Source organism: Moschus berezovskii, chromosome 11 (assembly GCF_049115385.1).
Source record: "Moschus berezovskii isolate FMDL1 chromosome 11, NW_MosBer_1.0, whole genome shotgun sequence".
Lineage (NCBI taxonomy): Eukaryota > Metazoa > Chordata > Mammalia > Artiodactyla > Moschidae > Moschus > Moschus berezovskii.
In genome coordinates this window covers 16,906,688-16,931,878 of record NC_142470.1, presented here as the reverse complement: position 1 = coordinate 16,931,878, position 25,191 = coordinate 16,906,688, and the positions used below count along the sequence as shown (strand labels likewise).

General features: G+C 44.5%; 1 protein-coding gene across 1 annotated transcript; it reads right to left on the bottom strand.

Moving 5' to 3' along the window:
• Positions 1 to 217: 217 nt before the first annotated feature.
• On the bottom strand, positions 218 to 20,951 carry RSAD2 (radical S-adenosyl methionine domain containing 2). Its single transcript, XM_055399723.2, has 6 exons — positions 20,559 to 20,951; positions 13,623 to 13,784; positions 9,354 to 9,583; positions 6,766 to 6,915; positions 4,230 to 4,262; positions 218 to 1,512 (listed from the first exon to the last, which is right to left on the bottom strand). Exons 1-6 carry the CDS (start codon positions 20,908 to 20,910, stop codon positions 1,348 to 1,350), a joined length of 1,092 nt encoding a protein of 363 aa, XP_055255698.2. The 5' UTR covers positions 20,911 to 20,951; the 3' UTR covers positions 218 to 1,347.
• Between the last annotated feature and the right edge of the window lie 4,240 nt (positions 20,952 to 25,191).

The window sequence follows — 25,191 nt, the reverse complement described above, 5'->3', positions numbered from 1 at the left end:
ACTCTAATGCTACTTCTCCAGCTAAAGAAAAATGAACAATTGAATATTTTAAACATTAAGGCTTTGAAAATTCTATCAGTGCATAAGGAAGTGGGTGGGTGGTGGTGTAAAAACAGCTGGAAAATGTATTTAAAATAGCTTATTTTTCATTTTCTGTTTTTTTTTTCATTTTTTTTGTGTGTGTGTTTTTAATTTTATTCCTTTTCTATTTATATACTTTTTTTTTCATTTTTCTCAAGTGCAATGTTTTACTTTATATTATTTCTCTTTGGGGAAAGAGAAATGTAGTTTCCCTCAGGTTAACAGAAATTCACTTCCTATTTCATTTGAATCACAGTGACTTAACATTTGAAGTAGGGATATCTTTTCTGAGGAAAAAAAAATCACTTAAACCAAACTTTCAAAAATCTGCAAGTCTTGAGAAAAAAGATTCTGAAGTAGAATTTATACATGGGGGCTTAACAGAATCAGCCAACATTTAGATGCCATCTAGTGGCCAAAATGGCAGCTGGATTATTAAAGAGTTCTTTGAGCAAAAAATTGTCAGTGATTTTGCTTTTTTAGAGCAATGATATGAAATTTTTACTTCCCAGGCAACGGGATAGTGTCTAGGTTACGTGAATAAAGTTCATGTGGTATTTCCACGGGAAGAGGGTTTTGTTTCTTTCCAGTGATGTGCAGACAACCAAGCAAATAAACAATGTCGTTGCCTGCAGGCTCAGAAGATCCACACGGCAGGCAGCCCACGCCCTGACCCCGTGTCAACTCCATCATGAAACGTAAAGCATACCTCGGTTTTGTTAAGAATCTTGGAAAACAAAGGGGAGATGGCTCACATTCCTGGAATAGTCAGTGTGGGCTACAGATTATCTCTTTCTGGGTCTCACCAAAGCCTGATAAGATGAGCATTTCTTATTTTTTTGAAATATGTATGGACTATTTCTCAACTTCTAGTTAAATGTCCAAGGTTGCAATGATTTAAAGGCTGAGAAGGAAAAAGCCTCCCCACAGGTGGAGAGACTTCCTAACTTTTCCAGAAAATAACTATCAACTGAGAGGACTAGGAAAGCAACTCCAAAACGGAAACACAGGAGTCACAGCAAACACTACCCAGACATTAAAGGCAAAATAAGCTAATTAACTCAGGTTAATTGTCTTGTCTGAGCTATGGGTTTCCATTATCTAAGTTATTTGTGTGTGTTCAGTTACCACAGACAAGCAGATTCCATGTGCAACTGAAAATAGGATTTGGGGCCCCTGAGAAGTGCCCATCAGAAGGGGGGCAGCCAAGCACAGAGTCCCAAGGTAGTCCCCACAGGTAGGCAGAAGGTGGTCCAGCTTCCAGCTTCACCAGTCCAACTTCAGGTCTGCCTTGCTCCATACATATTTCCCTCCTCGCTTTAGGAACATCTTCTCATCAAAGCCACTGAATTTTATAGCTTCTTCTACACCCACGTCCAAGATGGACCTGGAAGGATCCTTCCGCCCATTTCTACAGTTCAGGAAGCGCATCTAGGAAATTGAGGACAAAAGTTAGAATCAGTTCAGTTCAGTTCAGTCGCTCAGTCGTGTCCGACTCTTTGCGACCCCATGAATCACAGCACACCAGGCCTCCCTGTCCATCACCAAATCCCAGAGTTCACTCAAACTCATGTCCATCGAGTCGGTGACGCCATCCAGCCATCTCATTCTCTGTCGTCCCCGTCTCCTCCCACCCCCAATCCCTCCCAGCATCAGACTCTTTTCCAGTGAGTCAACTCGTCGTATGAGGTGGCCAAAGTATTGCAGTTTCAGCTTTAGCATCAGTCCTTCCAGTGAACACCCAGGATAGATCTCCTTTAGAATGGACTGGTTGGATCTCCTTGGAGTCCAAGGGACTCTCAAGAGTCTTCTCCAGCACCACAGTTCAAAAGCATCAATTCTTTGGCGATCAGCTTTCTTCACAGTCCAACTCGCACATCCATACATGACCACGGGAAAAACCATAGCCTTGACTAGACGGACCTTGGTTGGCAAAGTAATGTCTCTGCTTTTTAATATAATATCTAGGTTGGTCATAACTTTCCTTCCAAGGAGTAAGCATCTTTTAATTTCCTGGCTGCAATCAGCATCTGCAGTGAATTATCAATAACCTCAGATATGCAGATGACACCACCCTTATGGCAGAAAGTGAAGAGGAACTCAAAAGCTTCTTGATGAAAGTGAAAGAGGAGAGTGAAAAGTTTGGCTTGAAGCTCAACATTCAGAAAACGAAGATCATGACATCTGGTCCCATCACTTCATGGGAAATAGATGGGGAAACAGTGGAAACAGTGTCAGACTTTATTTTTTTTGGCTCCAAAAAAGTTAGAATATTTCCATACAATTTTCCTATAAAACTCAACTAGGGGGATCAACTCAAAATGATTCTGGATATTCCAATCATTCATGTTTGTGGAGACCTATAAGTGAGATGTTCCCCTGGGGATGCTGAGCCCATTGGACAGCATCTCTGCTCTCAACCAGCTCCCATCACCCACCTGAACACGTTAGGCCAGGCAAGTGCAGGATGACTGGAATGGTATACTTGTACGTATCCCCCCATTGGAGGGTAGGGTAATCTGGAAAGGCTTCCAAAAGATGCTGACATCTGAGCTGTGTTTTGAAATTGTAAGCCGCAGAGAGCAGTATTGTTAAAGCCCAGAAATAATACAGTGAGTTTGGGAAATTTCAGGTAGATGACATTGCTGGTGTGAAAACTGTGTGTGCACAAATAAGTGAAGAGTAATAAAATGTTCTTTTAAGAAAGGGAGAGAAAGTTGTACGAAAAGGCACTGCAGAGCCAGGCTCGCCCCGCATCAAGAAGAGTCACGTGCCCCGTTAAGGGTCTTGATGTTGTTGTTCACTCAGCCTGTCCGAATCTTTGCTACCCCCATGGACTGTAGCCCGCCAAGCTCCTCTGTCCATGGGATTTCCCAGGCAGGAACACTGGAGTGGTTTGCCAATTTCCTCCTCGAGGGGATCTTCCCAGACCAGGGATTGAACCTGCATCTCCTGCATTGGCAGTCGGGTTCTTTGCCACTGAGCCACCAGGGAAGTCCAAGGGTCTTGGTTTTTATCCTAAATTAAGCATCTTGGAGCGAGGAACAAGATCTTCATACCTTATGACCTACCATGGCACAGAGCATTTTATAGTAATTCTTACCGAATCAAAATGCTCTTAAATTGCCAAAAGTAAATTTTGGTCCCACTCTGTTTATTCCAGCTATGCAGGTACCAGAGAATTTTGAAGGAACATTGGTGAAAATCCCCAGGCAGTAAGGATACTCCAAAAATAAATTCCGTTTGACTTTTCCTCTCTACCTTGAACCTATAAATTAAACACTTGTGTTACCACCCTTACCCCTCTGCTCTGTAAAGAAAGCTCTTATTGACAAAAAAGTGAATGACTGTGAAGCGTCACTGATTAACTTGAAAATAATAAAGTGTCAAAAGTCACAGTAAGCATTTCTTGAAACCCCAAATCCAACTTAAACACAGAAAAGCCACTGTTCTTGGAACTCATTTTTTAAAAACAGGTCTTTGAATGGAAGTACTTGTCCTGTGCTAGCAATATTGGCCAATGTTTCTGAATTGGGACAAAAACAGAAGAGAGAGAGGGAAAGGGAAAGAGATTTTTCAGTTTTGAGAATACCGGGTTATCTTTTCCCTCGGAAGGCAGTGGCATAGGAATGTATGGATGGCTTTAGGGGACTCTGCAACCTCTTCACCCCAAAGCCGACAGCTATCTGTCAGAGATAAGCCGGCAGCATCTAAGGGATTAAAGGCAATGATGTGACTTGTGACACGTCCTTCCCGCAAAGAACCCCTGGTGCCCCACGACCAGAGAAGCCAGCCAAAGATGGCATAACAGAGGGGTCTGCTCTGTGTGATGTCAGCTCCACACAACCTCCGTGGATCCACGGCCACAGGGAAGACACCATGTAGTGGTGGAAGGGGGAGGGTGGTCATGCAAACATGGGCACTGGGTTCAAGCCAATACCTGCCCAACACCTTAGCTCCAAGATGGACACAGGGGATGAAGTCAGGGCTCTATAATATTGATGCTAATCAGTGACAATAAAAATAGGAAATGCTGGCTAAAAAGAACGAATATGGGTTAAACAGTTATGCTGATTGTAACTCAACTCTAGCCGTGCTGCTTAGCTAATTTTTAAGGGATCATTTTATGATGCAGTAGAAATACTCACATATTCATCCAGAATAAGGTAGGAATCTCTCATCTGCAAAGGAGAAATTACAGACAAATTTAGTTTCAGGCATATTTTTCAGTACATACGCTCAGCTGTCTGCCTTACAATGTTCGTGTGTTTGTTTCGCCTTACCTCTGGAGTCACCATTTCTCAAATCTCCTGAGCGTCTTTGGATACATCTCCACAAGGTAAGCCACCTACCAGTGCCCTGCCCCCACCCAAAATGCCCCCCACTCGGGCAATCTGTGTCCATTCAGATTCCAACAGATTCCAGCAAGCGGGCCTCTGTATCCTGCTGGCCAGGTCACAGGGCTCTCTGAAAGCGCCTCTGACAAGGAAACCCCCAGGCTAACTCTCCATGCCCTCCAGATCTTGGGGTGCCCCGTCCTTCACCGTTCAATGTCCCTTGTGTGTGTGATATGACTCTAATGGACCCCCTTTTCAGTGAATAAAGCAGAATCTCTTTAATGCTACTGCCTGTGTACTAAATTGCTTCAGTCATGTCCGACTCTTTGCCACCCCATGGACTGTAGTCCTTCAGGCTCCTCTGTCTATGGGATTCTCTGAGCATTAATACTGGAGTGGGTTGCCAGTTCTTTCTCTGGGGGATCTTCCCAACCCAGGGATCGAACCTGTGTCTCTTACGTCTCCTGGATTGGCAGCTGGGTTCTTTACCACTAGCGCCACCTGGGAAGCCCTTTAATGCTATTACCTGGGAGCTTACTGAGGACTTGAACATTGCTTTCATTCCTCGTAACTAGGGACGCCTTTCAGAGGTATGTGGAGGGTGTATCTGTACTTCTGTAGGAAGCTGTATCCTCCATATGTACCCACAGAGGTTGGGGTCTGCACATGTGTTTGTATAAAGGCCAGATTGTAAATATTTTCCAGTCTTGTAGGCCGTTTGGTCTCTACGGCAACTTTCGTTCACCTCACTTTACCTCTGACATAGGTGATGTCAGCCTAACCCTGCCTCTCACACAGCTGAGATCAGCTAACTTTACCTCTGACGTGGGTGAGGTCAGTTAACCCTTCCTCTGATGTAGATGGGTCAGTTAATTCTGCCTCTGATGTGGTGAGGTCAGCTAACCCTATGACTCAGGCCTATGTGTTTCTGAAATGGGGGAGGAGATTTCTGGCTCTTGATCCCTCAGTGAAGTCCTCACCAAGTATTACAAGTAATGCTTATTATAACTTATACTTTCTTTGGTCTCACATTAACTGCATAATTAAGACAACTTTTCCAAAGTCAAATACAGCAGTGTGGACATATGCGTAATCTCCTCTGTTCTCTGTCCTCTTTCTGAAAGCTGCTCTGACCCTGTCTGGGGATTTTCTTATTCATGCTCTGGTCAACATGACTTAGGAGTCTAAAGCATAAGGAACGAGTCCTTTTTCTGGAATTTCCAATAGGATATAAGCATGTGAGGGAGAGATTTTGCTGCGTGTTTATTCTTCAGGGGAAGATGGGGAAAGCTTTTGATTTTTAAATAGTTGAAAAATAACAAAATTACCTATTTTAGAAAAAATTTAAGTCCTAAGAGTTATCAAGGTAAACAAAAATGATTGATAATCCAGTACCCCAAGACAACCATGGGATGCGTACATACACACCTGTGCACACTAGGATTAAAGGGTGAATGGATTTTGCCTGTTGTTCTTTATTTGCACCCAATATCATACCATGCAAATTTATCCTGGCTCCCTAATGTTCTTTGAACTGTGCTATTTAGTCAGTATAACATTCCATACTGACAACATGAGTTTACCTGTTCTCCGTATGTTAAGTATCAGACTACCTTCAATTTTTTTTACTCCTCTCCAAGACTCTTGAGAGTCCCTTGGACTGCAAGGAGATCCAACCAGTCCATTCTAAAGATCAATCCTGGGTGTTCATTGGAAGGACTGATGTTGAAGCTGAAACTCCAATACTTTGGCCACCTCATGTGACGAGTTGACTCACTGGAAAAGACCCTGATGCTGGGAAGGCTTGGGGGCGGGAGGAGACGGGGACGACAGAGAATGAGATGGCTGGATGGCATCACCGACTCTGTGGACATGAGTTTGAGTGAACTCCGGGAGTTGGTGATGGACAGGGAGGCCTGGCGTGCTGTGATTCATGGGGTGGCAAAGAGTCGGACACGACTGAGCAACTGAACTGAACTGAACTAACACCGTAGGAACATAGCTTTGAACAAGAAGTTCTTTTTTCCTTTGCCTTCAGAGAACACTCTGATTATTTGCTCTGTGGAAGCTCCTCAGGGTAGACATGCTTTGGCTGACATGGTTTAATCTACAGGACATATGCATTTGTGCTGACAAGACATACCCACTGTTCTCACTGGAAACCTAAAGATTTAGTACAGCTTCTATATCTACCATGAGACTCCTCCCCTCTCTCCACGAAACCCTCCTACACCCCTGCATGGGCAGCCCTCGGTGGAGACCCTTTTCTCTTTGGAGCTAGGTGTGTGAATGGAAACAAAATGACATTCACTTTCTATTAATACACTTAGAAATTTCACTTTCTAACCTTCTGGTTAGACTCGGGCACCAAGCAGGACACGTCTTTGTGGCGATCTAAGAACGCTTCAAACTCTTCATCGCTGATCACGAACCGTTCCGCTTCTCTCAGAGCATCTTCTCCAGAATTCTCACCCTCGATTATGAGACACTGAAAGACCTGAAACACAAGGGTAGTGTTGGCCTCCTAAAGAGCTGTCCGCTGCTTTTTATCCCAAATTACATTTCCCTCTGAACCAAGTCTCATCCCTCCTGAGCAGAGAGAGTGCAAGTGTTAGTCGCTCAGTTGTGTCCGACTCTTTGCAACCCTGTGGACTGTGGACTGCGGACTGCAGCCCACCATGGTCCTCTGTTCATGGGATTTCCCAGGCAAGCATACTGGAGTGAGAATACATTTCCTTCTCCAGGGGATCTTCTTGACCCAGGGATCAAACCCAAGTCTCCCGCATTGCCGGCGGATTCTTTACCATCTGAGTCACCAGGGAAGCCAAGCAGAGAAGACTTGTTCAATTGAGGAACAGTCTAGAAAGACACTGCTCTGGCAAAATGAAAATGTGCCCTGAAATTTAGGAATATGGTACTAAAAGCCCAAATATTACCAAAATATAAATTTAAAAAAAATTGATCTAGGATATACGTGATCTAAGTTTTTTTTTTTTTTTTCATAATATGAGTGAAATGAAGTGAAGTTGCTCAGTCGTGTCCAGCTCTTTGCGACCCCGTGGACTGTAGTCTGCTAGGCTCCTCCATCCATGGAATTTTCCAGGCAAGGATACTGGAGTGGGTTGCCATTTTCTTCTCCAGGGGATCAACATTGGGTAATTGGGCATCTTTTACAAAATTAGAAACTTCAGCTGAAATCAACATAAGTTTATAAGAATATTTTATATATATAGAAATCTCTCTTAGTGTTCTGAAAATAATCTTCATGAGATGAACAGAATTGCAAAGTGTAGGAGAGGAACTCCTTTACTATTACTTTTAGGGGCATCTCTAGCCTTTGGGTTTGGAACATTAGCTAGCTATACCTATTGAGATGAACAGTTTTTGGTGACTTGAGGAATATAAGTGATTTTTATGTGTATGTCTATGTCTTTGATACAAAATAATCAGGTTTATAATATGTGTGCTCAGTCACTCAGTTGTGTCCAGCTCTGCGACTCTGTGGACTGTAGACCACTAGGCTCCTCTGTCCATGCGTTTCTCCAGTTAAGAATACTGGAGTGGGTTGCCATGCCCTCTTAACAGGGGAGATTCCTGACCCAGGAATCGAACCCACATCTCCTATATCTTCTGCTTTGGCAGGCACATTTTTTATCACTAGTAACACCTGGAAAGTCATTTACAATATATCTGCCTATACGTTTTCAATTTTTTAGATCAGAATGTTATTGTTAGTATTTATACTGTGGTATTTTTAAAAGTAGTTTTTAAACCTTTATATAGAAATGCATATTGTTTCTTACTACATTTTAGATGTAAATGACGAAATATACCCAGTGAAACAGGCTTCCTAAAATATTTAACACTTTGATTATGGGGTTTTCCCTTTAGGTTTTAAGCCATTATGTGCATGCATGCCTGCTAAGTTGCTTCAGTCATGTCCAACTCTTCGAGACCCCATGAACCATAGCCCACCAGGCTCCTCTGTCCATGGGATTCTCCAGGCAAGAATACTAGAGTGGGTTGTCATTCCTTCTCCAGAGGATCTTCCAGACCTAGGGATTAAATCCAGGTTGCCTGCACTGCAGGTGGATTTTTTACCATCTGAGTCAAGGAAGACTCATCCACTAGAGAAGGAGTCAAATACTGCCTCCTACATGAAGTCTTCTTGGCTTTTTGGCAGAATTAAACCTTTCCCATTTCACCTTCCCACTTTATCTCAGCAGACATAGCTTCATACTACATGAGTTTTCTTCCTCTCTTTTCCTTGCTAGAATTGAATTCTACATCCTATCTTCAGTTGCATTAGTCTGAGGCCCAGCCACAGGCTTTCATAGATTCCCGCATGACAATGACCAGAGCAGATTGTTAAGAACACATATTCAGGGGCTTCCTTGACAGTCCAATGATTAAGAAACCTAGCAATGCAAGGCACATGAGTTCAGTCCCTGAACCGGGAAGATCCCACATGCCTCGGAGCCACTAAGCCCATGCACCACAACCACTGAGCCCAGGAGCTGCAAATAGAGTCCCCATGCTGCTAACTACTGAAGTCTGAAGCCTGTGCTCTGCAGCAAGAGAAGCCACCACAATGAGAAGCTCACGCATTGCACCTAGAGAGTAATCCCTCATCGCTGCAATCAGAAAAAAGTTCATGCGGCAGTGAAGACCCGGCATAGTCAAAAATAAATAAATTTTTACCAAAAAAAAAAACCCCGACATATTCACACAAGTCCTCCTGCTAATCTGTTTCAGGACAGTGCGTATGGGATGAGTCCCCAGAAGCTGATTTTAAGTCTAGCAGAAAGAAGGACCAAACCCAGCTGGCTCTCTGAGTCTAGAGTTCTCTGTATCCTTATCATTTCTGGTGTCCCTGAAGCAAATCTCTCCTGAACATTCACTTCATTACAATCACAAAAGCAATGTGGTTTGTACCTTCCAGCGGACAGGGTTCAGCGCGTTTATCTGTTCCTTCATATCCTCGTTCACGTTGAATCGATTGATGACTGAGTTTATCTTGAAGGCCACTCTGTATTCCTTACACCATGTCCTCAGTTTCTGGAGATTTTCCACATGGTTCTTCTTTCCTTGACCACGGCCAATAAGGACATTGACCTGCTCGTCAAAGCTGTCACAGGAGATGGCGAGAATGTCCAAATATTCACCTGAGGAAAACGATCACTGTTAGGCTTTTCTGTCCAAGGATGAAAACTTATGTTAAGCTTTTCCATCCAAGGATAAAAGCATAGGATTTTGGGCTTCTCTGGGGGCTGTCTGGGAAAGAATCCGCCTGCCAACGAAAGAGACACGGGTTCACTCCCTGATCTAAGAAGATGCCCACATGCCTCAGAGCAACCAAGCCCGAGTACTGCTACTGAGCTTGGGCTCCAAGCCCGGGAGCCACAGCGACAGAAGCCTACGTGCCCCTGAGCCTGTGCTTGCAACGCGAGAAGCCAGTGTGATGAGAAGCCTGTGCACTACAAGGAAGAGCAGCCTCTGGTGCCCAAAGTAGAGAAGAGCCTGCACAGCAGGGAAGTCAGCACAGCCAAAAATAAAGAAATAAAATTATTAAAGAAAAAAAAAGAGCATAGGCTTTCAAGCCAGAGGTGGAGAACTGGAGCCTTATGGACCACAGAAGTAGGCAAAAACACCGTTTGTTCCTCCAGATATTTAAAAATGTTACAAGAGCTAAATCTGACTACATGCCAGCTCTGTGTCTTTTACTTTAACCTTTGCTTCCCTTTTCTATTGTTCACTAAAAGAACACTGTCCGTACACAATGGTCTGCCTTGGAGAACCCTGCCCCTCTGCATGAATATTAAACCAAAATGTCTTTGTTCAGAGAAACACCCTGACCTTGTCCACCTGCAAGAGAAAAGAAACATATACATCCCCTCCCTGAGGGCCCTTGCGGGAATAATTGCAAAACCTGGGGCCTTTTTACTTTATTTCTCATCTCCTCCAGACCCCAACGAGATGGCTATTTTGAGACAGTCTGCCATCTGGTCCTTCTGCCAGCTTTTGGAGTCAAGTCCTTATTCCTTGTCTCAACACCTCCTCTCCCAATTTTAAGGCCTGTCGTGTGGTGAGCAGAGGGAGCTTGGACTTGGTAACAAAATTATTTCACTCCTTTTAAAAATAGTTTTATTTGGGGGATTTAACAGTCATTATAAAGAATGAAATAATGCCACCGCAGCAACATGGATGGACCAAGAAATTGTCATACTGAGTGAAGTCGGGCAGAAAAAGAGAAATATGGAATGATACGGCTTGTGTTGGAGAATCTTAAAAATGATACACATGAACTTATTTACAAAATGGAAACAGACTCACAGACTTAGAGAATGAACGCATGATCACCAGGAGGGAGCAGGGCAGTGACAGCTGCGGGTCTGCGATTGACAAAGTGAAAGCACCTGGAACTGAGCTGGACAAACTGCTATGTTTAAAACAGACAGCCAACAAGGACCTACTATGCAGCGCAGGGAACTCAGCTCAACACTCTAATAGCCTAAACGGGAAAAAGAATTTGAGAAAGAATAGATTTATGTGTAACTAAATTGGAGGAGGAAATGGCAACCCACTCCAGTATTCTTGCCTGGGAAATTCCATGAACAGAGGAGCTTGGCTGGGTATATAGTCCATGGGGTTGCAAAGAGTCCAACACGACTGAGCGACTGAGCACATGGCACACGCTCTACTACAAAATCAAAGGTGTAAAAAAATAAAGTGTAGATTTAGGATGTATCCTCAATAGTCTGAGCATATGGCAACACTAACCCTGATCTCTGAGATGGGATAAAAATCAATGACTGTTCACAATTGGCTGTCAAAGTGTCTGCTATGAATAGTCCTTGCACTTTCTTGTTGTCTCCCTACCCCAGTGATCTTTTTTCTTTGCTGTCTTTCAGTCACTAAGTCATTCATGTCTGACTCTGTGTGACCCCATGGACAGCAGCATGCCAGGCTGTCCTCCACTAACTCCAGGAGTTTGGTCAAATTCATGTTCATTGACTTGGTGATGCTATCTAACCATCTCATCCTCTGCCTCCCACTTCTCCTGCCTTCAGTCTTTCCCAGCATCAGGGTCTTTTCCAATGAGTCAACTCTTCACATCAGGTGGTCAAAGTATCGGAGCTTCAGCTTCATCCTTTTTCTTAGGCGCTTCCAAATTCCCTACTCTGCACTGCCTCTCCGGACCAGCTGCTGAGCTTTTGCCCTGAGGTGCGACCCTGCTCATGGCCCTTAGTCCTCACACCACACGTCTTAAAGGGAATGCACTGCCCAGGACACAGCCAGAAAACCCAACTCAGACTTCTCTGCTCACATGGCTCCCTAACCCTGTCTTATCTCTCTAAATCCAGTTCCCAAAGCTTACTTTTGAATTTCTGATGCTCACCTTTGACTGAGTGACGCCCTTCACAGGTGTTTTATTGCTGACTTGTGGCCCTGTGCTCCTCCTGTTAACCTTTCCCAGATGGGAAGTACAACCCTCCCCACACCCTGCCCTCCCCTCCCCCACGTCCATTTCTTCATCGTCTAGGAAAGAGCGTTTCAACAGAGATCCCCGTGAACGCCCTCAACACATCGTACATGCAACTAGCCTTTGAATGATTTCAGGACTCGAACAACTCACAGAAAGCAAACACAGAACATTTTACCCAAAGAGTCCAATCAGAACTGTTTACTAAAATGATAGTAGTGCTCTGTGCTGACCTACATGGGATGGAAATCCAAAACAAGAGGGGATACATGTAAACAAACAGCTGATTCACTCTGCTGTACAGCAGAAACTAACACAATATTGTAAAGCAGCTATACTCCAATAAGAATTAATTTTAAAAAGCTGTTAAAAACAACATAAATAAAATAGACTAAATAAACAAAAAAAAAATAAAATGTAATAATAGCTAAGATTTTTCAAATGCTTCCTAAATTCCAGGTACTGCTCTAAGAATATTAATAAGTGTTAAGTGTTAGTCGCGCAGTCGTGCCTGACTCTTTGCAACCCCATGGACTGTAGCCCACCAGGCTCCTGTGTCCACGAGATTCTTCCAGGCAAGGATACTGGAGTAGGTTGCCATTTCCTTATCTATGTAAAAATTAGCATTAAGGGACCTCCACAGTCTTAGGCTTCTCTGGTGGCTTAGTGGTAAAGAATCCACCTGCCAATGCAGAGACACAGGTTTGATTCCTTAGACAGGAAGAGCCCCTGGAGAAGGAAATGGCAACCCACTCCAATATTTTTGCCTGGAGAATCCCATGGACAGAGGAGCCTGGCAGGTTACTATCTATGAGGTCACAAAAGAGTAGGACACGACTTAGTGACAAAATATCAACAGTCTTAAGACCAGGGGTTCGTAACCCTGATTGCAGAGTGGAATCCCTTTGGAGTACCCCAAGTTGGAATGTCCACACACCACAAGGCTCTGAAATAAATAGTCTGGAGGCCAGTCCCAGCAGAGATGTCGTATTTGAAGTTCCTCAGTAGCCAAATACATAGCCAGAGGGGAGAACAACTGTTTTAGTCCAATCCCTCAATTTACACAGGAGACTACTAAAACAGAGTCATTTCCGTAAATACTCTAAAAATCAAACATGAATAGGAAACAATAAGGTCAGGGCTTGTAAAACTGTCTGCTGTGTTCATCTTCCCCACCAATGACTCAACTAAAGCTACTTTGGAGAAGGCGATGGCACCCACTCCAGTACTCTTGCCTGGAAAATCCCATGGATGGAGGAGCCTGGTAGGCTTCAGTCCATGGGGTTGCGAAGAAGAGTCGGACAAGACTGAGCGACTTCACTTTCACTTTTCACTTTAATGCATTGGAGAAGGAAATGGCAACCCACTCCAGTGTTCTTGCTGGAGAATCCCAGGGATGGGGGAGCCTAGTGGGCTGCCGTCTGCGGGGTCACACAGAGTCGGACATGACTGGAGCAACTTAGCAGCAGCAGCAGCAGCAAAGCTACTTTGATAATGGACGGGAGCATCTGCTGGTGGGTCCTGCTATCTGCTTTGCCGTACTTCTTTATGAGAGCCCTACCGAAACTCGGTGTGCAGCCTGAAGAGAGATTACAACTAGCACACTTGCTGTTTTCCTCCCTTCAGATCCCCAGCAGGCCAGCCCGGAGGCCCAGGATGGAAGGAAATGCAGTGATCAACAGTGACAGTGGCCAGAGTCACAGGCCATGGAGGCCGCTCACCATACTTCTGGAACCACCTCTCGCGGATCAGGCTCCCGTTGCTGACGATGCTGACGCTGGGCAGCTGCAGCTCCTGCTTACAGAACTTCACCAGCCTGCCCAGGTACTCGCCCCGGTCCTGGAGGAACGGCTCCCCGCCTGAGAAGTTGATCTTCTCCATACCTGGGACAGACAGCACATGGATTTTCCTTCTATTTTAGCACTTCATCAACATCCATTATCATTTTAATGGCAAAAGTAGTGTTTTCTCAAGGTAATAAAATGAGACTGGAGAGAAATGGCAAATAGATAGGGAAACAGTGACAGACTTTATTTTGGGGGGCTCCAAAATCACTGCAGACTGGTTCCAAATAGGAAAAGGAGTCCGGCAGGGTTGTATATTGTCACCCTGCTTGTTTAACTTATATGCAGGGTACATCATGAGGAACGCTGGGTTGGAAGAAGCATAAGCTGGAATCAAGATTACCGGGGAAAAAATAATTAAAAAAAGGAAAAAAAAAAAAGATTCCCGGGAGAAATATCAATAACCTCAGATATGCAGATGATACCACCCTTATGGCAGAAAGTGAAGAGGAACTCAAAAGCCTCTTGATGAAAGTGAAAGAGGAGAGTGAAAAGGTTGGCCTGAAGCTCAACATTCAGAAAACAAAGATCATGTCATCTGGTCCCATCACATCATGGGAAATAGATGGGGAAACAGTGGAAACAGTGTCAGACTTTGTTTTTTGGGGCTCCAAAATCACTGCAGATGCTGATTGCAGCCATTAAATTAAAAGACGCTTACTCCTTGGAAGGAAAGTTATGACCAACCTAGACAGCATATTAAAAAACAGAGACATTACTTTGCCAACAAAGGTTCGTCTACTCAAGGCTATGGTTTTTCCAGTGGTCATGTATGGATGTGAGAGTTGGACTGTGAAGAAAGCTGAGCACCAAAGAATTGATGCTTTTGAACTGTGGTGCTGGAGAAGACTCTTGAGAGTCCCTTGGATTGCAAGGAGATCCAACCAGTCCATTCTAAAGGAGATCAATCCTGGGTGTTCACTGGAAGGACTGATGTTAAAGCTGAAACTCCAATACTTTGGCCACCTCATGCAATGAGTTGACTCACTGGAAAAGACTGATGCTGGGAAAGGTTGGGGGTGGGAGGAGAAGGGGACGACAGAGAATGAGATGGCTGAATGGCATCACTGACTCGATGGACCTGAGTTTGAGTGAACTCCGAGAGTTGGTGATGGACAGGGAGGCCTGGCATGCTGTGATTCATGGGATCGTAAAGAGTCAGACAAGACTGAGCGACTGAACTGAACTGAAAAATCACTGCAGATGGTGACTGCAGCCATGAAATTAAAAGACATTTGCTCTTTGGAAGGAAAGCTATGACCAACCTAGACAGTATATTAAAAAGCAAGACGTTACTTTGTCAACAAAGGTCGGTCTAGTCAAGGCTATGGTTTTTCCAATAGTCAAGTATGGATGTGAGAGTTGGACTGTAAAGAACGCTGAGCACCAAAGAATGTGGTGTTGGAGAAGACTCTTTCTAAGACACTTTCTAAAGTGAGTTTACCCTCCGTCCTGGCTTTCCCAGGACAGTCCTGGTTTACAGAGACCACGTCTCATCAGTTGCTCTTCCCAGCACCCTGTTTTGCTCTCAGAAGCTTCTGCAGTGGGACAGTGATAAATTACATCATCTCACTCTTCATAAGTTAACATGCTAGGAGGCAGCTTGTGTGACGAGCATTATTATTCAATAAAATATTGTTCCCTAAAAATGTGATTGAACAGGGACAGACAACTGGGGAAAGTGAAACAGTGTGTCGGCCAGCGGTGTAGCCCGTGATGAGTTTGAGCAGCAGGCCAGAGGGGATGCGTGAACAAGGAGGCTGAGGGAACAGGATGTAGAGATGCAGTTAAGAGCTTAGGAAAGGAGCCGTTCATTCACGGGGGGGCAACACGCAATCCATCCTGTCACAGCTCAGGTCAAGGGCTGTGACGATGCGCATAATGGCTGCGTTCTAGTCAGTCTGCTGTGTAAAATCAGAGGGGCAAATAATATGGAAGCGTCTTCATCCAGAGTGGTGGTGGTTTAGTTGCTTCAGTCATGTCCGACTCTTGAGACCTCATGGACTGTAGCCTGCCAAGCTCCTCCATCCATGGGATTCTCTAAGCAAGAACGCTGGAGTGGGGTTGCCATTTCCTTCTCCAGGGAATTCCTTCCTGACCCAGGAATCAAACCTGGGTCTCCTGCATTGCAGGCAGATTCTTTACCAACTGAGTTACAAGGGAAGCCTCTTCATCCAGAGTAGCAATTTTAATTTTAAATGTAATGTATATTTACATTTATTTTCTTAATTTAAATTTAAAAGTAAATTTAAATTTTAATAGTCACCAAAATAGATTTTCCTTCATTTACCAGAAATTTCACTTACAGGTCATGCCACCCATACTATACCCTAACCATTTTAACTAACTTTGGTTTCATTTACTTGAAACTGAGAGGTCACAATATGTATTAATTATAACTATAATAGTTTATGCTCTATTAAAAACACAAGAACATTCATTTATTTGTGCCTTGTAGAAACTTTGTAAGATTGATACATGAGCTATCATCATGCTCTATATTTTAAAGAATATTAAACTGGTAGTCAGAAAGGCAAATTTCTTGACACATCTAATGAGCTCTGCGGAGAAGGCAATGGCAAGCCACTCCAGTACTCTTGCCTAGAAAATCCCATGGATGGAGGAGCCTGGTAGGCTGCAGTCTGTGGGGTCGCTAAGGGTCAGACACGACTGAGCGACTTCACTTTCACTTTTCACTTTCACACATTGGAGAAGGAAATGGCAACCCACTCCAGTGTTCTTGCCTGGAGAATCCCAGGGATGGGGGAGCCTGGTGGGCTTCCGTCTATGGGGTCACACAGAGTCGGACACGACTGAAGTGACTTAGCAGCAATGAGCGCTGGGGCAGGAACTCAAACACTGACCTTATAAATCAAGAGTCTAAGTTCTTTCCACAACCTCAGCCCTCACGGGGTTTTTCATTCATGCATTAATTCATCTATTCAAAAAATTCATTAGCTTCCTATTACCTGCTAGATATTTCACTAGACAAAAAGATAAACAGAATGTCAAGTTTCAGTCTTAGAACTCGAACTCTTTGGGGACCCAAGTATTAAAAACAAAACAATAAAACAAAAGATGTTAACAAAATGTTAAACATGCTACAACAGGCAATTAGGTTGCTTCCATACCTTGGCAATGTTTAAATAGTGTGCTATGAACATTGGGGTGCGTGTTTCTTTTCAAATAGTGTTTTTACTTCTTTCTAATGTATACACTGATCTCCAGTAGCATACTGGGCACCTAGTGACCTGGGGAATTCCTCATTCAATATGCAGGGTACATCATGAGGAACTCTGGGCTGGAAGAAGCACAAGCTGGAATCAAGATTGCTGGGAGAAATATCAATAACCTAAGATATGCAGATGACACCACCCTTATGGCAGAAAGTGAAGAGGAACTCAAAAGCCTCTTGATGAAAGTGAAAGAGGAGAGTGAAAAGGTTGGCTTGAAGCTCAACATTCAGAAAACAAAGATCATGGGATCTGGTCCCATCACTTCATGGGAAATAGATGGAAAAACAGTGGAGACAGTGTCAGATTTTATTTTTGGGGGCTCCAAAATCACTGCAGATGCTGATTGCAGCCATTAAATTAAAAGACGCTTGCTCCTTGGAAGGAAAGTTATGACCAACCTTGATAGTATATCAAAAAGCAGAGACATTACTTTGCCAACCAAGGTCCGTCTAGTCAAGGCAATGGTTTTTCCCGTGGTCATGTATGGATGTGAGAGTTGGACTGTGAAGAAGGCTGATCGCCGAAGAATCGATGCTTTTGAACTGTGGTGTTGGAGAAGACTCTTGAGAGTCCCTTATACTGCAAGGAGATCCAACCAGTCCATTCTAAAGGAGATCAATCCTGGATGTTCATTGGAGGGACTGATGCTAAAGCTGAAACTGCAATACTTTGGCCACCTCATGCGACAAGTTGACTCACTGGAAAAGACTCTGATGCTGGGAAAGGTTGGGGGCGGGAGGAGAAGGGGACGACAGAGAATGAGATGGCTGGATAGCATCACCGACTCTGTGGACATGAGTTTGAGTGTACTTCGGGAGTTGGTGATGGACAGGGAGGCCTGGCGTGCTGTGATTCATGGGGTCGCGGAGATTCGGACACGACTGAGTGACTGAACTGAACTGAATGTATACACAGAAGTGAAACTGTTGTGTCACTGGGCTTCCCTGGTGACTCAGATGGTAAAGAATCCACCTGCAGTGCAGGAGACCTGAGTTCTATCCCCGGGTTGGGAAGAGCCCCTGGAGAAGGGAATGACAATCCACTCCAGTATTCTTGCCTGGAGAATCCCCTGGAAAGAGGAGCCTGGCGTGCTACAGTCCATATAGGTCAAGAAAAGTTGGACACGACCGAGTGACTAACATGTTCAATTTTTTTTTTCACGGTAATTCTGTTTTTAGTTTTTTAAGGAACCACCATACTGCTCTGAACAGTGTCTGCCCAAATTTACATTCCTAACCACAGTGTACCAGGGTTCCCTTGTCTCCACATCCTCTCCAGCATTTGTTTTCTGCGGTCTCTTTGATGGTAGCCATTCTGACTGGCATGAGGTGATATGATCCCTCATTGTGGTTCTGATTTGCATTTCCCTGATAATTCGTGGTGTTGAGCATCCTTTCATGGACACAGACAGTTGGCTATCTACATTTCCTCTCTGGAAAATGTCCATTTAGTTCTGCCCATTTTTTAACTGGGTTGTTTGTTTTTTGATGTTCAGTTGTCTGAGCTGTTTATATATGTTGGCTATTAATTCCTTATCAGTCATTTCATTTGAAAGTTATCTTTTCTCATTCATGTTGTCTTTTCATTCTGTCAATGGTTTCTTTTGCTGTGCCAAAAGCTTTTCCATTTTTTTAAAGTGTCTATCAGAGGTTGAATGGATAAAGAAGATGTGGTATATATAAACCCAATGGAATACTACTCAGCAATAAAAAAGAATGAAAACTTTGCTGTTTGCCACCTCATGGGTGGATTTGGAGGGCACTGTGCTATGTGCTTAGTTGCTCAGTCATGTCTGACTCTGCGACCTCATGGATTTTGGCCTGCCAGGCTCCTCTGTCCATGGGATTCTCCAGGCACAAATACTGGAGTGGGTTGCCATTCCCTTCTCCAGGGGATCTTCCTGACCCAGGGATCAAACCCCAGCCTCTTGGGTTTCCTGAATTGGCAGGAGGGTTCTTTACCACTAGTGCTACCTGGGAAGGTATCTTGCATGAAGAGGACCAGGAATAATTCTAAGGAGCTTTGAAAGTTCACTAACAGAGCCTGGGGTGACTGGCATTCCAGAGAAAACAGTGCGATCAGGGTCCACGAGGAAGGTGATGGGGGAGAATTGTGTCACGTGATGTGCCCATAGCATGGGGTCCTTCAGGAAATGGTGAGGATGACAACATGGTGCTTGAAGCCTGTGCTCACAAGTTTGGGCTTGGAAGCCAGGCAAGAAAGTTCAGTCAGGGGAGTTATGCATCCGACATATATTTCCGTACAATCACGTGCTTTCTGTGGGGACACAGGGACAATGAGATGAACTGCAACAGTCCTGGTGAGAAATACTGAGATGCTAAACTAGATGCCACTGGGAATGGCGGCAAGGTGGGTCAGGTGCTAGATGAGCTGCGGATGAACGGGCAGACATACGGGGAGTGAAATACGTCAGATCCAGTAAAGGTCAGGTGCACGTTTTCAGCATGCTGCTGCTGCTGCTAAGTCGCTTCAGTCGTATCAGACTCTGTGCAACCCCATGGACAGCAGCCCACCAGGCTCCGCTGTCCCTGGGATTCTCCAGGCAAGAACACTGGAATGGGTTGCCATTTCCTTCTCCAATGCATGAAAGTGAAGTCGCTTAGTCGTTTCGACTCTTCACAACCCCATGGACTGCAGCCTACCAGGCTCCTCAGTCCATGGGATTTTCCAGGCAAGAGTACTGGAGTGGGTTGCCATTGCCTTCTCCCATTCTCAGCATATACAGTACCAAATATGGCAAGACTGGTGTCAGAATAAGAGCTAGTGGTTACCCTGGGCAGGAAGGGCAGGGGCTGAAGGCGGCAGGAGCTATGGGCACCCTGCTGTTCTTTGTACAGATTTGCCTGCTCTTTATCAGGATGTGGTCACTGTGATGTTCAGGATGTGTGCAAGCCAGGGCAAATGCATGTTATATGTCTGCAGCAGAGCTCAGCAAGTTGAGAAAGAAGCTGGTGATATGGCTGAGGTTGCTGGCTTAGGAGGTGCTCTAGGGAAGACAGGCGGACGGGAGAGCAGGAGGGCAGATCACGTTAGACCTGGACTGTCTGGGCTCTCTCTGAGATGCCTGCCTGTTACTGATGTGGTGATACTCAGTGAGCAAGTCTCCAGAGCAAAAGCACTGCCTTACTTGAATGGTACACAGCTTCTCTAAATATTCATGATAAGAGCACATAAATAGTCCCAAGCAACAAACCCAAACATTGCGTTTCTTAAGTCGAAAGCTTTTGTATTTGTTGGCAGCTCTCCTCAGCTGTTTCTGGGGAACTCAGTCCATGAACTCAGAGAGAGCTACAACTTCCCAACCTGCCTCCTTCCCCATGCTGTTCACTTAGAAGCAGCAGTGACGCTTTGCTCCCCAATGCCAGCCCACTCTGCAGGTTGGGAAGATCTCGGCGCCCATCCACACCTCCTCTGGCCGGAGTGCATCCCCGTTGTGTCCTGGGAAGGACTGAGGTCCTGGGGAACCTCTCCAGCCAGGGCTGCCCCCCGCCCCTGCCTCTTCACCCTTCTCGAAGTGCCCGAGGACCAGAGGGCTTTCCAGGGTCTGGGGACTCACCTGCTTCTTTCAGCATCAGCAGACCTCTCTTAGCCTCCTCCAGCGGCAGCACAAAGGACGTTTTGGCTGTGTGGAAGCAGAAGCCGCACTTGTAGTTGCACTGGCGGGTGAAGTGGTAATTGACGCTGGTGGGGGTGGTGGGCAGGTTGCTGCCGCCCTCTCCTTCCACCCTGCCGGGCTCCCCTGCTTCCCTCCTGCCCTGGAGCGGCCGGTTCCTCTCGCCCCCTGCCAGCCAAGATGCTGCCCGGAGCTGGAGGAACAGGGGCCCCAAGCTGCTCCACACAGAGCCCAGGGGCTGCAGGAAGGCGCTCAGCAGCTTGAGAGCGAACGCAATGGGTACCAGCATCCACATGGTGGCAGGTGCCCTGAGGCTGTGTTGCAACTGCAGGCTGGCTTTTATACATGCTTGGCAACCTGTCACACGGGAGGAAGGACACACCTTCCTTGACTAATGCTCAGCTGAGGGTTAAGTTTCAATTTCCTTCTTCGCGAAAATGAAAGTTGGAACAAGGCCAAGACTAAAGTCTCAGGAGTAGGACCGACATCTGTTTTTCTCTGCCACATGGCTCAGCTCCGTCTCCTGGAATCAGTAATAGTTCAAACTGGATGTAGATGGGCATGCTGCTCTCAAATCTCTGTTTGGATCCAGCAGGTAGTGATAGAACCAGGCAGAGACATAGCCACCTCTGCAGCTGCTTCATTACTAGTGTAGGACATAACTTGTAGAAGCATCTGCCCCAGTGCCCTTTGCTTGCGGGAACTCAGCGAGAGTTTGTCCAGACAGCCAAACAGTGAAGAGTGATTGTCTCGTAGACGATGAGAGCAGACTCTATCAGCTCAGGACCCCTTTCAGATCTCAGTCGAAATGCACAGGCACATAAAGACATTAATGCCTGAATCTTCCTTTAGTGATTCATCTTAATGCATGCATTTTCACATGGTAAAATGTTTCAAATGTTGAAATTCAGCTATTTATCTTTCCCTGCAGGTTTATGCTTATCTACACCATTTTTAAAAGACAAGAGAAAAATCAGATGCTTTTCTAAGATCCTTCTTTTTTAAAAAAAAAAATGAAGTATGGTTAATTTACAAGGTTGTATTAGTTTCAGGTGTACAAAAAAGTGATTCACTTACCAGTTCAGTTCAGTCACTCAGTCATGTCTGACTGACTGCAGCACGCCAGGCTTCCATGTCCATCACCAACTCCTGGAGTTTACTCAAACTCATGTCCTTTGAGTCGGTGATTCCATCCAACCATCTCATCCTCTGTTGTCCCCTTCTCTTCCTGCCTTCAATCTTTCCCAGAATTAGGGTCTTTTCCAATGAGTCATTTCTTTGCATAAGGTGCCCAAAGTATTGGAGTTTCAACTTCAGCATCAGTCCTTCCAATGAATTTTCAGGACTGATTTCCTTTAGGATGGACTGGCTGAATCTCATTGCAGTCCAAGGGACTCTCAAGAGTCTTCTCCAACACCACAGTTCAAAAGCATCAATTCTTTGGTGCTGAGCTTTCTTTATAGTCCAACGCTCACATCCATACATGACTACTGGAAAAATCATAGCTTTGACTAGATGGATATTTTTTGGCAAAATAACGTCTCTGCTTTTTAATATGCTGTCAAGGTTGGTCATAACTTTTCTTCCAAGGAGCAAGTGTCTTTTAATGTCAGGGCTGCAGTCACCATCTGCAGTGATTTGGGGACCCCCCAAAATAAAGTCTCTCACTGTTTCTACTGTTTCCCCGTCTATTTGCCATGAAGTGATGGGACCAGATGCCATAATCTTAGCTTTCTGGATGTTGAGTTTTAAACCAACTTTTTCACTCTCCTCTTTCACTTTCATCAAGAGACTCTTTAGTTCTTCTTCACTTTCTGCCATAAGGGTCATATCATCTGCATATCTGAGGTTATTGATATTTCTCCCAGCAATCTTGATTCCAGCTTGTGCTTCCTCCAGCCAAGAGTTTCTCATGATGTTCTCTACATAAAAGTTAAATAAGCAGGGTGACAATATACAATCTTGATGTACTCCTTTTCCTATTTGGAACCAGTCTGTTGTTCCATGTCCAGTTCTAACTGTTGCTTCCTGACCTGCATTCAGATTTCTCAAGAAGCAGGTAAGGTAAGGTGGTCTGGTATTCCCATCTCTTTCAGAATTTTCCACAGTTTGCTGTGATCCACACAGTCAAAGTCTTTGGCATAGTCAATAAAGCAGAAGTAGATGTTTTTCTGGAACTCTCTTGCTTTTTTGATGATCCAGTGGATGTTGGCAATTTGATCTCTGGTTCCTCTCCCTTTTCTAAAACCAGCTTGAACATCTGGAAGTTCACAGTTCATGTACTGTTGAATCCTGGCTTGGAGAATTTTGAGCATTACTTTAATGTTGTGTGAGATGAGTGCAGTTGTGCGGTATTCTGAGCATTCTTTGGCATTGCCTTTCTTTGGGATTGGAATGAAAACTGACATTTTCCAGTTCTGTGGCCACTGCTGAGTTTTCCAAATTTGCTGACATATTGAGTGCAGCACTTTCACAGCATCTTCTTTTAGGATTTGAAATAGCTCAACTGGGATTTCATCACCTCCACTAGTTTTGTTCGTAGTGATACTTCCTAAGGCCCACTTGACTTCACACTCCAGGATGTCTGGCTCTAGGTGAGTGATCACACCATCGTGATTATCTGGGTCATGAAGATCTTTTTTGTTTAGGTCTTCTGTGTATTCTCTTCTTAATATCTTCTGTTTCTGTTAGGTCCATACTATTTCTGTCCTTTATTGAGCCCATCTTTGCATGAAATGTTCCCTTGGTATCTCTAATTTTCTTGAAGAGATCTCTAGTCTTTCCCATTCTATTGTTTTCATCTATTTCTTTGCAATGATTGCTGAGGAAGGCTTTCTTATCCCTCCTTACTATTCTTTGGAATTCTGCATTCAGATGGGTATCTCCTTCCTTTTCTCCTTTGCCTTTCACTTCTCTTCTTTTCACAGCTATTTGTAAGGCCTCCTCAGACAACAATTTTGCCTTTTTGCATTTCTTTTTCTTTGGGATGGTCTTGATCACTGCCTCCTGTACAATGTCATGAACTTCCATCCATAGTTCTTCAGGCACCCAAGAAGGACGGGTCATCATGGAGAGTTCTGACAAAACGTGGTCCATTGGAGAAGGGAATGGCAAACCACTTCAGTATTCTTGCCTTGAGAACCCCATGAACAGTATGAAAAGGCATAAAGATAGGACACTGAAAGATGAACTTTCCAGGTCAGTAGGTGCCCAATATGCTACTGGAGATCAGTGGAGAAATAACTCCAGAAGGAATGAAGAGGCAGAACCAAAAGAAAAACAACACCCAGCTGTGGATGTGACTGGTGATGGAAGTAAAATCCGATGCTGTAAAGAGCAATATTGCATAGGAACCTGGAATGTTAGGTTGAGGCAAACTGTTGCTGCTGCTGCTAAGTTGCTTCAGTCGTGTCTGACTCTGTGTGACCCCATGGATGGCAGCCCAACAGGGTCCTCAGTCCCTGGGATTCTCCAGGCAAGAACACTAGAGTGGGTTGCCATTTCCTTCTCCAATGCATGAAGTTGAAAAGTGAAAATGAAGTTGCTCAGTAGTGTCCAGCTCTTCACGACCTCATGGCCTGTAGCCTACCAGGCTCCTCCATCCATGGGATTTTCAAGGCAAGAGTACTGGAGTGGGATGCCATTTCCTTCTCCCAAACTGGAAGTGGTCAAACTGGAGATGGCAAGGGTGAACGTAGACATTCTAGGAATCAGTGAACTAAAATGGACTGGAATGGGTGAATTTAACTCAGATGACCATTATATCTACTACCGTGGGCAAGAATCACTTAGAAAAAATGGAGTAGCCATGAAAGTCAGCAAAAGTCTGAAATGCATTACTTGGATGCAATCTCAAAAACGACAGGATGATCTTTGTTCGTTTCCAAGGCAAACCATTCAATATCACAGTAATGTAAGTCTATGCCCCGAACAGTAATGCTGAAGAAGCTGAACGGTTCTATGATGACCTACAAGACCTTCTAGAACTAACACCTCAGAAAGATGTTGTTTTCATTATAGGGGACTGGAATGCAAAAGTAGGAAGTCAAGAAACACCTGGAGTAACAGGCAAGTTTGGCCTTGGAGTACAGAATGAAGCAAGGCAAAAGCTAACAGAGTTTTGCCAAGAGAATGCACTGGTCATAGCAGACACCCTCTTCCAAAACACGAGAGAAGACTCTACCCATGGACATCACCAGACGGTCAATACCGAAATCAGACTGATTATATTCTTTGCAGCCAAAGATGGAGAGGCTCTATACAGTCAGCAAAAACAAGACCGGGAGCTGACTGTGGCTCAGATCATGAACTCCTTATTGCCAAATTCAGACTTAAATTGAAGAAAGTAGGGAAAACCACTAGACCATTCAGGTATGTCTTAAATCAAATCCCTTACGATTATACAGTGGAAGTGACAAATAGATTCACTTATACGTATATATCTATTCTCTTTCAAATTCTTTTCCATTATAGGTAATTATAAGATATTGAATATAGTTCTTTGTGTTATTCAGTAGGTCCTTGTTGATTATCTGTTTTATACATAGTAGTATATATTGAAGCAGAAGGAGAAGAG